The sequence below is a fragment of the Euprymna scolopes genome, chromosome 14 (assembly GCF_053919585.1).
Source record: "Euprymna scolopes isolate OS-2025 chromosome 14, ASM5391958v1, whole genome shotgun sequence".
Taxonomy (NCBI): domain Eukaryota; kingdom Metazoa; phylum Mollusca; class Cephalopoda; order Sepiida; family Sepiolidae; genus Euprymna; species Euprymna scolopes.
The window spans coordinates 113,904,673-113,919,549 of record NC_136495.1 but is presented as its reverse complement, the minus strand read 5'-3'; the positions used below and the strand labels follow the sequence as shown (position 1 = coordinate 113,919,549).

Sequence of the window (14,877 nt, the reverse complement as noted above, 5' to 3'; positions counted from 1 at the left end):
ATTAATACACTGTTGTTTCAGTGACTACCATACACTTATTAATTCTTATCCTTGAGTGGATTTTTAGCCTTGGTAAGTGGTGACTCCCATGTAAAAATAAAAACAAAAAAAAAACGCCTCTTACATCAAGTGGCTTCATGCCTTGAATCAATTTCTATTAAAAGAAATTTATGTTTTGCCATTTTTTTTATTCTTAAAGCTAATTTCAAATTTTTGTATTTTTCTTAAGGCAATGAATTTGGTCATCCTGAGTGGTTGGACTTTCCACGCAAAGGTAACGATGAAAGTTACCATTATGCAAGGCGCCAATGGAACCTGGTTGATGATGAAAACTTAAAGTATAAATTCCTCAATAATTTTGATAAGGCCATGATGGAGCTTGAAGAGAATTACAATTGGTTGGATGATGCCTCTGTAAGTATACATGTGCAGACATTTTTGTTTTTCATAGATTTTATTTTTATTGCTTTGTAGCTATGGATATCTACATGATGAATTTCTCAAAATCTTTGAAATAGTTATCCTTCTTTTTAAGATGACAGAATATTTCTAAAATGACAGAAAAGAAGCAAAAAAATGCTTATTCTTAAGATGTGTCCATTCAATCTGCATGTTTGGATTGCTGAACGTGATAAACGGCTGGAAATGGTCTTTCAGACTTGAGCTAGATAGACAACTAAAAATGGTATTTCAGACTTGAGCATAATAAGCAGTTGAAAATGGTATTTTGAGCGTGATAAACAGCTGAAGATGATATTTCAGACTTGAGCATTATAGACAGCTGAAAATAGTATTTCAGACTTGAATGTGATGTACTTATCAATATACTTAAACACATCTAAAAAAAATGTAGTGATTCAATCTGCACATTTAGTGATGAAAATGCAATTACAGACTGAAATATGATAGATTAATAAAGCCTCTTATAGAGTTGTTTAGATGCAATAAAAAATGCCATATCAAACTCTCTTCTCTTTCTCTTCAGTAGTCCGTCGCTGACGACGATGACGTTGCACCATGCCTAACAGTCCCAGATAGATTACACCTGATGCACTCGCTGGTGACTGTGGAGTCCAATTCGTGAATTGCATACACGGCCGCAGGCAGCACAAGGGAAGATGCCGTCTGCCCGCTGCGCCGCGTGCCTTTGGTGTCTTCTACGCTCTGCTCGGTCGTTATAGGTGGAGGTGAAAGTTTCCAAGCCCTCTTGGCAGATGTTTCGCCATTTTCTCCGATCAGCAGCAGCATGTTCGATGGCGTTGGATTCTATGCCACACTTTTTCAATGATGTTTTTAGTTGGTCCTTGAAACGTTTACGTGGACCCCCAGGGTTGCGTCTGCCCTCTGCAAGTTCCCCGTAGAGGACCTTGCGTGGGAGCCTTTCTGCTGGCATCCGGATGGTGTGACCAAGCCACCTAAGTTGTCTATTAGTTAGAATTATTTCAAGTGGGTCCATTTGAGTGCGCCTGCGTATCTCATTGTGTGGCACCCTGTGCCACCATTTTAAACCTAGTATACGCTGTAAGCAGTTGGTATGAAATGCTTCTAGCTTTTTCAGGTGGCGTCTATAAGGCACCCATGACTCGCTGCCATACAAGAGGATGGAGAGACAGATTGCTCTATAGACAGAAACCTTGGTGGTGGTGGTGAGGTTACGGTTCATAAAAACTCTGTGCGAGAGTCTACCAAAGGCTGCAGCAGCCAGACCAATGCGCCGTTGGACCTCACTTGTTAGGTCACAGGAGTCAGTGCTCACTGACTCCTGATAAGTAAACTCTTGAGTGTTTTTCAGTGGCTGATGGTTGATTGTGAACATTGGTGGTTCCTGACGGTGTTCACATATGTTAAGTGCCTCTGTTTTGTTGATGTTGATGGCTAGACCAGCTCGGGAGTAAATGTTGGAGATAGTGTTGATGGTGCGCTGAAGACCCTCTTCAGATGAGCTCACCAGAGCTGTGTCGTCAGCGTATTGCAATTCATATCAAACTAATGCATGGCAGACCAACAAAAATGTTCTTTCAAACTTCAACAATGTCAACACACAGAACCTTTTTTTTTTTTTATTAAAGGGAGACAAATAAAATAAGAACACAAAGTAGAAACAGTGTTGTGTTTTGATGAAAACAGCATTCAAAAATAGTGAAAATTCTACACTAAGAAAAAGAAAATTGAAACAATGACAGATAAGTAAAGAATACAATGATACGTTTTTTTATGGCTTTTGACATTGTAATTAGTTAAAAATAAACTTTCACTGAATTTGTCTGAATAACATTTTTTTTTTACAAATATTCACTTTTTTTTTAAAAATGTAACTTTTTTTTTTTCTTTTTCGGATATAACTTATGAGATTGATTGAACATATCTTGGGTTTCTATTAAACTAATTAAGTGATCATTATGAATTTTGAAACACAACTACTAGGTGTAAGAGGTCCAAATATGGACTGTATTTAGTTTAATTTAGTTTCATGTAAAGAAGGTAAAAATGGGTGGTATCTCTTTGTGAACATTCAAATATGATTTTTCTGAACTTTGACAATAGATATTTTGGTTTCTGTCCAGTTTGAAAATCCAAATATACCAGATTTATGTTTCTGAATTTTTGAGATGAGGATTGGTTATTTGTATTATTTGGATTCTTTCGACTACTGTTCTCATCTTTAGTGTCATTTTCACAATGTTTTGGTCGATGTAATCGCCAAACTTCTTCAGATGTATCTTGTCGAACTCAGGAGTTTGGACGGAATTTCAAACAGAACCCTTTATTTATTTCACGGGGTAGCATGCATGACTGATAAAATGAGAGCATGCTACCCTTGTGAAATAAATAAAATAAGAGTTCTGTTTGAAATGTTGTCCAAATTTCCGAGTTTGACAGAAAGATTCTAGAGTTTGACAAGATACACTTGAAGACGGTTGGAGGCTACATTGACCGAAACATGAGAATGACACTGAAAATGTACACGGTGGTCCGAAAAATCCAAATAATACATATGCCAAATTTGTATTGAATTTGGCCCATAATCATTAGATACTAATTAAGTGAAAATTCCCTGAATCTCAGTTTCTTCTTAAAACCTTTTAAGCTTAAGCCTTAAATTTTAGACATTTTCTCGAATTAAAATCATGTAATGGATTTTGATTAAAATTAAAAGTAAGGATCTTGGCCATAAGATTTGGTAGCATTATGTCTGGATATTAATCCTTGTAAGAGGATCTAAAATTGGTACAAAATTTTTTTGTTTGGAGGGAGTTAATTTTACCTGTCCTGGGATAGGTATTCTTATGTGTATATATGAAAAACAAAAACAATATAGGAAAGATTTTCTACCAACGCTATTTTTTTTTCATATTGTTTTGTATCTTATGTGTTTTTTCATGTATATAAATTGACAGTATGTGTTCAACCCGTTCACGTAAATCATCAAAATTTTACTCCTTATTTTTCACTCATTTAACCGTCAATCTACCCATTTCATTAACCCTTATTCTCAAGTTACTTTTAGCCTTGATAAGTGGTGACTTATTAGTAAAAATGCAAAACAAAACATAGACTTGTGGTACCTGTGTAAAATAGTTGAATTTTAAACAAACACATTTCAGGTGAAAACATTATGTACTTATGTCATGTTGAAATTGGTATAAATTCCAAAAATTATGAAACTTGATCCAATGGATGTGCTTATTCAGATTGGCACTTATAGTGATAAACAAAAATAAAGAAAAACTTTTATATTGTACCTATTTGTCACGGAATGAAGATTTTATATTCCAAAAATCATAAAAATTAATCAAGCAGTTTTTTTTTTTATTTATAAAACCAAATTTGCCGTTTTTTTTATTGATAAGTGATAAGACACGGCCATGTTTTACTAGAGAACATAATAAAGGGAAGTAATCAGTGATTGTTTTGAGTTTCTGCTTGCATCTGGATTGTCTGACCTTGTCCACTGATTCATTGGATGCTTTTTTCACCTTCATCGAAACAAAGTAAAATTTGATTTTCATGAATAAAAATAAAACTATTTAATCATACGGGATTTTTTTTAGAATTTTTTCATGTTTGTCCCATTACTGATATATATATATATCATACAGACATTTCACTATTTTCTTTAATTTTAAATATTGCCATAAGTGCCAATCTGAATAAGTATCAATTATTTTTTACAAAAAATCATGCATACGATTGGTTCGACAGTTTGTATTTGAAAATCGTGGATTTTAATTAAAAGCAAGGAAAGCAAAAGGAGGCAAGTTAGTTTTTCATGCTAAATTTGTGGTTATAGTCAACTAAGTCCCAACCCCTGTCTCATCGCCACAGTGTTGCCTCCCTGCACCTGTTTTACAAGTATTTTAATCGAATGTGCTCTGATGAACTCATTGCACATGTGACCTCTTGATGTACATACCTCCGACAAACCCACTTAGCAACAAAATGACTCCCCCCCTTCCTTCACTGTTGAGGTCCCTAAATGCCAGCAAACATTCTACTCTAGTAGTTTCTTCCCTCGAACATCTAGATTTTGAAATTTCCTTCCGGCTGCCTGCTTCCCTGACTGTACTGATATGCAGAAATTTAAATGTAATGTAAACCAACATCTTGTTAATCTTCCCTAAGCATGGTCCCAAATGGTAACCCCATATGTCGAAGTGACAATGTGTCTTGTTTGGGGTGAATGTGAGTAACAAAAAAAAAAAATGAAACAAAAGAAAGAAATTCACTTATTTTTTTTTTTTTTTAGTCGAAATAAAAGGCATTTATTCATGGTACTTTCCAAACAATACATTGCATCTTGTTCAAAAAGTCTCTTAGTTTGCCATGTATGTAGTTAACTTTTTTCTTTCTCGCATTGATATGTCTGTTCCACTTCAGTTGCCATGTTTTTTTTAAATCTCTGCTTTTCTTTCCACTTCTATGTCTGCTGCTCAAACCACGCACATAGTTGTCCAACTGTTTTTTTTTTGTTTTTTTTGTTCAAAGTTTGGATTGCATCTTTTAAAAGTTCCTCTTGCACTGACATGTGCTTCCAACTTGTTTGCCACATGTTTTTTTTTTTATCCGCTTTTTTTTCTTTTTCCTTCTCTTCCTCCACCGTGATATCACCTCAGACAACAGCAAGGTCATTTGCATACGTGTCATCCCACTGCTGATGCTAAATATGCATCATCGGTTTTGTTACATGAGTGTGGAGGTGAGCAGAGGTTATGTTGATGTACGAATCTGGTAAATAAGGTAAATGTGGCAAAAAAAGAAGATTGTTTGCAAACTTCAGTTGTAAAAGTATCGAATCCTTTAAGAGCATCAGATCAAGTTCTTGTTCAGAATTCCCTCTATATAAAAAGATAAAAGCAAAGAAAAATCTTTGATGTATGTACTCGTGATAGAAGGAAAATGTTGTATTCCAAAAAGCACGTAAATTGATCAAGTATTTTTTTTTTTTTTTAAAACTAAGAGAATCAAATTTGATGAGGAAGCGAGGACAGAGGGTCTCACTCTGCCATCTTGAATAAGCAAAAGGAGATAACTCAGTTCGAACTTCTAAGATTTTTTGTTTGTTTTCAGTCTTGTAATGGCTACAATTTACCATTAATTGCTTAAAATTGTAAAAAAAGGTGATTTTCTATATTAAAAAAACACTTGATCAATTTATGTGATTTTTTTGAATATGATCTTTTCGTGAGAATTAACTAATAGTTTATTTTCATAGTTTGTTCTCTTTTCTTTATTTCAGAGTTACGTCAGTCGCAAAGATGAAGGCGACAAAGTGATCGTCTTTGAAAGAAGGAATGACCTTGTTTTCATATTTAATTTCCATGGAACCAAAAGTTACACAAACTATAAGATCGGCGTCCAATATCCAGGAGTGTATCCTTTGCCGCTTTTTATTTTTGATTCTTTTTTATCTTTCTTTTTTGTTCTTTGTCTTTTTTTAATTTTTTTTTAATTCCTTGTCTTTTTTTATTTTCTTAATTCCTTGTCTTTTTTATTTTTTTTAAAGTCCTTGTCTTTTTTATTTTTTTTAAAGTCCTTGTCTTTTTTATTATTTTAAATTCCTTGTCTTTTTTATTTTTTTGTTAATTCCTTTTCTTTTTTCTTTTTTTTAATTCCTTGTCTTTTTTATTTTAATTCCTTGTCTTTTTTATTTATTTAATTCCTTGTTTTTTTTTTATTTTAAATCCTTGTTCTTTTTTATTTTTTAATTCCTTGTCTTTTTTATTTTTTTTAATTCCTTGTCTTTTATTTTTTTTTTAATTCCTTGTCTTTTTTATTTTTTTGTTAATTCCTTGTCTTTTTTATTTTTTTAATTCCTTGTGTGTTTTATTTTTTAATGCCTTGTCTTTTTTATTTTTTTAAATTCCTTGTCTTTTTTATTTTTTAAATTCCTTGTCTTATTTTTTTAAAATTCCCTGTCTTTTTTATTTTTTTGATTCCTTGTCTTTTTTATTTTTTTAATTCCTTGTCTTTTTTATTTTTTTAATTCCTTGTGTGTTTTATTTTTTAATGCCTTGTCTTTTTTATTTTTTTGAATTCTTGTCTTTTTTATTTTTTTAAATTCCTTGTCTTTATTTTTTTTTAATTCCTTGTCTTTTTTATTTTTTTATTTTTTTTACAATTTTTATGACGATTTTAATAAATCCTAGCCATTACAAGACTGATTTTGGTCTTTTATTTTTGGAGAGGTTAAGTCTGAGGCTGTTATATGCTGTGACACCGCCGACCTACTACCACATGATCTAACTTTTCCCAAACTGAAAACGAGGCTCGAATTTCAGACCCCTCTGCGCTATTTGCATCAAAACTTTTATAGGTGACTAACAAATATGAACAAAGTTTAAAAAGAAATTTTAATTTGTATCAATTTTAGGTTGATCAAAATCTCAATTATCAGTATAAGGGCGATAATTCAGACTTATATTTATATTTACATATTGTTACTCTTAGAGTTATTTCCCCTTACAAGCAATAATCTTCTATATTAACTGATATCAAGGGAAATAACTCGTACGATTACATTTATATGTAATTGTTTTCTTCTTGGTCCTGTGAGTTTTCAAGCGCTCCAAAATGCTACAATGGCCCAGAAATGTGGATCATATTATTTAAATGCATATACGAAAATAAGCCTTTCTTTAAATTATAAAATAAACTTTTTTTAAAATTTTCTTTTCCTCAAGTTTTTTTTTTGGGAGGGGGAGGGAAGGGTTATTTTCATGTAATCGCCTAAAAAAGTTGAATCTCAGAGTGGGGTGGGGGTACAGAATCCAGCAGAAGGTGTTAATCTACAAATGTACCAAAAGGTATCATGTCTTATTTTTTATATTTTTTAAAGGTAAACAAAATAAATACAAAAACCTCAATTAACCAGAATGAAATTCATACAGTGTAGAAAATTTTAAAAGTACCTTAATTTCTTCTTCTTCTTCTTTGTCATCATCAGTTTAACAATTGTTTACATACTGGCATGCGTTCGATATCTTTAAAAAAATTGACAAATAAAGTAACCTATCTCCAACTAGGTTTTTATTTACCCTCTTTCCCTCTGGCCCATTTTCATCACTTACTCCCATATTTTCTGTGTCTGCTTCCTATGAACTGAACTTGCTACCTCAACTGTTGTACATCTAATTCAAAACCTTTCATCCATTCTTTCCACTTAGTTATAAATCTACTCTTTTGCAAACATCTTCCTATACTATCTAGATCTAATCTTCCTCAGAAGCCATCAGAACTAAGCCGTCTTGAATAATACAATTAATATTATTTTTATTATTGGAATCCTTTGTTACAAGTAATTTGTATATTTATTTATTTGCGGACTGTTATCCTCATCTTTATAGTTGTTGTTGTTTCACCATGTTTCAACCAACTATTCCGTGGTGAGGCAACAACAACTATAGGAGCCAGTAATTACTGAGGATACAGAACCAGCATTCTTATCCTGTTGTGGTTAACCATCTGAAGAAGACCAGCGGAATAGTTGGTCGAAACGTCATGAAACAGCAACTATGAAGATGAGGATAACAGTCCGCAAATAAATAAATAATACAATTAATAGTAGTGATAGTATAGTTTAGGCTTTAGACATACAGCAACTCTCTGGTGCTGGATATGACCTTAAAACAAAATCCAGTAGTGAGGCTTCATTTGAAGGCTGTGGAGTTGCTCCTTAGTTACCACTGCCTCCAGATCCACTTTAGTCTGGAGTGATATTAACTGTTATTGCATATAGTGCTACTAAATCAAGCTGTTTGAAGATACTGACTTTCTGACTAAAAAATATACTAATCATTGATGCTATTTTTTCTTTCTTTTCCCTTTGTGGAACTCAATCATGTTTTGCAAAATTAAAACCTAGAACATTTTACTTTTATAAAACAACAAAGGCAAACTTCATGAATAAATATCTGAAGATATAAAGAACTTGAAACATAAAAAATTTTTCCAAAATTTCTGAATTCAGCATTTAATAACTCAAAAAGGGTTGATATGCCATTAAAACAAAAACAACCAACCAAATCTCTCTTAGTAATGCATAACATTAATTTGATACTTTCTACCTTAACTCAAAATTTAGATATAAAATTGTTTTGGATTCTGATAGTGCAGAGTTTGGCGGCCACAAACGATTGGATGCAAACACGGAATACCATACATTCCCTGAAACATTTGATGAACGAGAAAATCACATGTATGTAAGTAACTAAGTTTTTTTTTCTCTCTCCGTTGGGAATTAAATCAGATGAAGAGTCTTTTGTAAGTTGAAGTAATCGTTTTAATTGAAAGATTTCATTTTCACCTTTAAGAAATGATTGGTAAGTTAAGAAAGTGTGTATATATATATATATATATATATATATATATATATATATATATATATTAGTATATTTAAGCAGCATTTTTTCTTTTACCCCTAAAAATGAGTTTAGAGACATATTGATAAATAATACGGCCATTTTGACTGTCTCATATTGCGAGGTGCGCCTCCCAATCTTTGAGGCATTGTTAATCCACATCATTAAACCAACGATTAACCAGACTCAAAACGAAACGGAGGGCACGCTCAAGTGCTTTTGAGTATTTTTATGATTTTAATCGATTTTAATCGCCTTTTAATCATCTTTTAATCGTCTTTTCATTTCATTTTGCTACTTTCATTTTTTAATTTCATTTTTTATTTTTTACTACTCGCCTGAGGATGACCAATGGAGGTCGAAAACGTTCGCGATTATGGGAAATTTCTTTTTTCACTTGGAAAAAATGTTCGGAAAATGGTCCGACAAAGAGAAAAGGAGGATTACAAGAAAAATAAATAAGAGTTACCTGTGCTATTTAATGAAACGTTCATATATAATATATATATATATATATCTATGTATGCAACACAAGAGTAGTTTCAAAAGTAAAATCCATTTTCTTTTACTCAACAAGTTAAATAGCTTCAAAGACGTGAGTAATACCATTAAAACGAGCGACCTGTAGTGCTTCAGAATTTATTTTTCTACATAGTCACCACCATTCTCAATGCACTTTTACTAGTGATGAAAAATAGCTATGTATGGGTGTCCAAAGTGCACTTCGTCATGAGTACCGTTCCAAAACTAAAGCCTATATATATTTTTTTTTTTTTTTAGCTAAAAAATGTTGAAGAGCTATGAAGACCGGAGTGGTGCTATTAAAACGAGCAATTTTTTGTGTTCCAGAATTTATTTTTCCACATAGTCACCACTATTTTCAATGCAATTTTGCCAAGAATTCAATGACGCATCGTTACTTCTGATCCACATCCATGACGGGTTGCTTTTTTAGAATTTCCCTCCGTGAATATCTGCAATAAAGTATTGAAACTTTCAGGTCATGAATGCATAAGTTCAGTCATCATAATGATGCAATTTTCAAACCCCTCTGATCCATTCTGGCAGAATAAAAAATAACACCTATCACCAACAGATAGACTGTTTTGCTGTATCACAGTTCTTCTGTATGACTAGACTAGCACCCATCCCAAGCCAGGGATTGAACCTCTAATCATCTAGTTGATAGTTGGCAGCTCTCACCACTGACCTACAGATAAGCACTCGTAAATGATATCTACAATGTTTTTATATAAACATTGAATACTCTTTTTACAAACAAACAGCTTCACATACTAAAAAATGTGACCTGTTGGATCACTTGTTGAACTTTGCTTAGCTTGTTTGAGTCAGGAAAATATGAGTTAGAAAAACCAGTTAAATTTAATAAAAATAAAGACATAATCCAAAATTGGTCTGTTCTTATTTGTGATATCGTTTTCTCTCTCTTTATTTTATTTTTTCTCCAGCTATGGGTTCAATAGTATTACAAATTGTAGTGATATTTCCAGTTGTTAATAATGGACTATTCCAATCTTCTGTTTTATAGTTAGTTTTATTAACTCCACCTGTTAATAATTAGAGACACAGATAGAGTGATAGAAGCAAGAGTGATAGACATTGTATAAAATAAAGGAGAGGGTCCAGTGAGAGTAATAGACAGAAACTGCATAAGGGAAGAATGATTTGGTGAATAAATTTAAAATTATATATAGTTAAAACAATTCAAATGACTTTTTAAAAAACATAACTCGATCCCAAAACCAAAAAATATTTTAACATGATTTCATAAGATTAAAGTATATACTCAGGGCTCTACATTGTGAGTGAAACCATCGCATTCGTGAGTGATTTTTCAAAGTGGCGACTAGAAATAAGGAAACATTTATTTTTTGGCGATTGCGTTTCTTTCTCTGACAATCTTCCAAAGCTCATTACTGAGTGAACAATATCTTTTCAACTTTGTTCGTTTTATAAAAAAAAAAGCTAAATTATTTAAACAATAAGTTTAATAGAACAATATACTTTTTTCTTTTTTTTTTTTTAACGAAGGCTGTTTAAAAAAAATATCTGAAGAAATTAGAATATTTATACCTTCAAGTATCAACATAAAATTTGTTGTATATTTAGAATTACACTTATTTAAAAAAACACAGCAAAATATTTATGATGTACATACTCATCACAGAACGAAGATGTCATATTCTAAAAATCATGTGGATTTGGCTAGTAATTTTTCTATTTGGCTAGTAAATGAAAATATTTAGTTGTCAAAGGTCAACTAAAGATAAATTTGTCCGTAGAGCCCTGATACTGTACTAGGTGGCCTCCAGGCATTGCCTGGTTGTACAATACGCTTAAACATGATATCATTATGGAATCAATCTTCTATTGATTATATATTACGAAGAATAATTTGTCCAGTGGATTAATTCACAAAAAATATTAAAAAAATAATAATGATAATGTTGTTCATCAAATTCCGTTTGTGTTTATTTGGACTTGACGATGAATGCCCTGGAAAAGTCACTTCTGATTAATGTTTAGTTTTAAAATATGAAAACAAAGAAATGATTTGCGGCGAATTTCAATGGTGCCTCTATTTTTATTGTAAATTGAAAGCGGTCCACCTTGTGACATGGAAGCAGGCCTTAATTTGACTAGAAGGAAGTCCCTCTATCTTCGCAACAACTGTCTTATTCTCCTACTCAATGCAGGAGAAATTTTTTTGGTTACAAGTGGATTTCACTTTTTCATAATTTTCACTGTTCTTTAGAAAATTGCAAATCGCGGTTTTACTGCGATTGGCCTTAGCTGCGATCACCTGCTGTGACAAAACTTGCTTATGGAAATCTAGAATTCAAGCACGCTCTACTTCGGTAAGTTTGCTTGCTTTAGGCATAGCGACATCTTTATGCAGTGATTGCTAACCTGTAACTGAACTAAAAAAAACTATAGACAACTTTCGATTTTCTGTTTTTTTTAAATTTTTATATATATGTGTATGTGTGTGTGTGTGTATGTATGTGTGTGTGTGTGTGCGCGCTACATTTAGGTGTCTGTGTAGGTAATAATTGTTGCAGTTAAACCAGTAGTATTAAATGAAGAAGCAATCATACATATTTAAAACAATTTAGAAATCATCATTTAAAAAAAAAAACTATTTATAATTGTATAATTTTCTTTTCTTTTCTTTTCAGGTTTATATTCCCAGTCGGACAGTATTTGTTCTTCATAAAAAGCAGTGAGATGATTTAAAAAAATTTTTTTTTTTTGAGGGGAGAATCATCAAATTTCAAGTTTGTATCGTTTTAATGTGGATGATGAAAATGCAAGCTTGTGTAGTGAGTTAAATAATCAAAGTAGGAAGAATCCCAAGTTGATAGTAGGATGTGAGCGTGGGGGAGAGAGAAAGAATAAAGCAGCAGACTAAAGAGGAAAATTGTTCAAGTTGGCAACACACACAATTTTTTTGTTGAAATACAATAAAATTGAAAATAAATTTCAGTAGAAAATGAATAAAAATTTTCTCCAATTTATTCATTTTTTTTTGTTAAATGAAAATATTTTTTGAAATTCAGAATAGTTAACCCAGTCAAGAAAGCCACTCTTGGCTTAGCTAACTAGCGTCTTTCCTCCAGGCCATCGACAGCAACCACATAAATGGAAGGAAATTAAGTACGTCTGAATGCCATTTTCAGCATAACATAGAGTAAGTTTAGACAAATAAATTTATAACATTTATTTCAGTTGCAAGAATTTAAGATCAACAATGATTAGATGTACGATCGTTTCTAAGATGATTAAGAATTTTCTTATTTTCTTGTATTTTACTTTTTGCTTCCAGTATGTGTTTTCTTGAGTGCTTTTTACAAAAGATCACAAATAGAAATAAATGCTGATTATAGCTTTTCACTGTTACTATGGCGTTAGAAAAAAAAAAAAAAAAAAAAACTTAAGATATTTTATGTTTTTTTTTTTCTTGGAATTCTTGTGAAATGGAATTCTGTTTAATTCTAGTAAATCACAAAGTTACTGAAAAGATTTTTTTCTCAATAGTGCTCAATTTTTTATTCAATCTAACCAGTTTTGTTAATTTATTGCATGTGATATTACAACGAGCAACAAAAGTAAATGTTTAAGTCAGTATTTTAAAATTATAAAGTCGAAAATCCGATAAAAGTTCACCTTGAAGCTTTTTTCCTTTTTTTGAGGGTTCTTAGATGTTTTTTTTTTTAGTTTTTGTGTATATCTTTGATTTAGCAAATGAAATTTAAATTTTGGGGAAAATGAAACAATAAAATGAAGAAAAAATGTTATTTTTGTCTTTTTTACTTAAAAAAAATATTTTTGGATATTGCTTAACATTTAAATAAAAAATGTTAATAAAATATTGTTTTTCCTGTTTTCTTTTAATAGTAAAATTCATTTTTTGCAAAAAAACAAAACAAAACATATATCGAATTCATATAAATATTTTGTTTCAGAAGTCTTGATATGTGGATTGATCATTTCTTGTATTTGGACTATGATTTTCGTCTTATGTAACCACTGACTTTCTTTAGGTACATCTTTCATACTCGGGAATCCAAATGGAGTTTAAAAAAATTGAATCTATTATTTAATCCATAGATATGGGTAGATGGTTCTTGTTGCATCATAATCAAATTTTACCCAATTTACACCATTAACGATTACTATACTACCACCTTACATTCATTAACCCTTATCCTCGAGTGGCCTTCAGGCCCTGATAAGTGGTGACTCCTAAGTAAAAAAAAAAAAAAAATCAACCATGACCAGGTAGTAGTTTTTAGTTTATCCTTATTTATAATTGTATGTAGTCTGTTTGTGAGGATTGAACCTTCAACCTGCAGAAGACTGCCAGGTACTTGTATAGTTTAATTAAGACATTAAAAAATGAAAATATCGAAAAAAAAAAAAAAGTTATATCGTATATGTATCCGTTTTGGACTGAAGATCTCCAAAAAAAAATTCGCTTAATTTGATTGAGTATTTTTTTTTTTTTTTTTTACACAGCGGAAAAACACATTTTTATGACAGCATGCTGAAGGTAGCTATGTTTGGATTTTTAGAACACACCACGGGGAGATAACTCAATTTAAAGCGCCGGCACTCCCTCCCCATCTTTAATACTAGCTTTTCTTCCTAAAAATCAAACCTTTTGCTTGGTATTATAACAGATTGTCTTTTCGCTGTAAAAAAAAATATTTGATCAAATTAAATGAAATTTGTTTTTGGAGAACTTAATTCCATAACGGATACATACAATATAACTTTTTTTTTTTTCGCTCAACACTCACCTCCAAACACCTAAGCAACACCGGGCACCCAGGCTAGTTATAGATAAAGAGGAAGACGAAGGAGAGTGATAAACTTATACTTTGCATGTTGGTGTGTTCACCAGTGACTCGGAACGTGTGAAATAGGAGCGGTAGGTGTATATGTGTATATGTGTGCTTGTTGTTCTCATTTCTGTTCGATGTATCAAAATGGATTTCGATTTTGTTTCTTGTATGTATATGGAATTGTCTCCTCGTTTCGATCAATAATGCTTGCTCTAAAGTTTTATGGATGATTGGGCAGCATATCCCCTCCCATATAAAGGGTGTCATTTTTTTACAGGCGATAAATTTTAGATTAAAATAAATCACGCAAAAACATTTTTATTGTACAAGTATGTGGTTTATTCCAAAGTTTAACTTTTGGCATTTATAATTTAAATACAATTTCGGGCATATTCCTCCCTCTCCCCCCACCCCCCTACACGAATATATTGCATAATCTAGTGATCAAATGTTCACAAATCTACGCATTAAATTAGGCAATATTGCATCCAATTTATTTTTAAAGCCTATAGTTAAAACATTTTGTTTAACAATTTTCATGCGTTGGATGAAATGTTTTTCTAACTTGTAATTTTGTTTGTCTATACTCCGCAATAACTCTTGGGTGTGTCCCAGGGGCTCTTTTAGGGTTAATAAAAACACTCCATTTT

General features: G+C 31.7%; 1 protein-coding gene across 1 annotated transcript in view; it reads left to right on the top strand.

The window, feature by feature from the left end:
* The window catches only part of LOC145293227 (1,4-alpha-glucan-branching enzyme-like), a 136,825-nt gene extending 123,576 nt beyond the window's left edge, over nt 1-13,249 (top strand). Inside the window, exons 13-16 of the mRNA XM_080139773.1 lie at nt 230-414; nt 5,738-5,871; nt 8,582-8,699; nt 12,059-13,249. Coding sequence (XP_079995899.1) covers nt 230-414; nt 5,738-5,871; nt 8,582-8,699; nt 12,059-12,106 — 485 coding nt within the window. The 3' untranslated portion in view covers nt 12,107-13,249. The remainder of the gene's footprint in view (nt 1-229; nt 415-5,737; nt 5,872-8,581; nt 8,700-12,058) is intronic.
* The last annotated feature ends 1,628 nt before the right edge of the window (nt 13,250-14,877 follow it).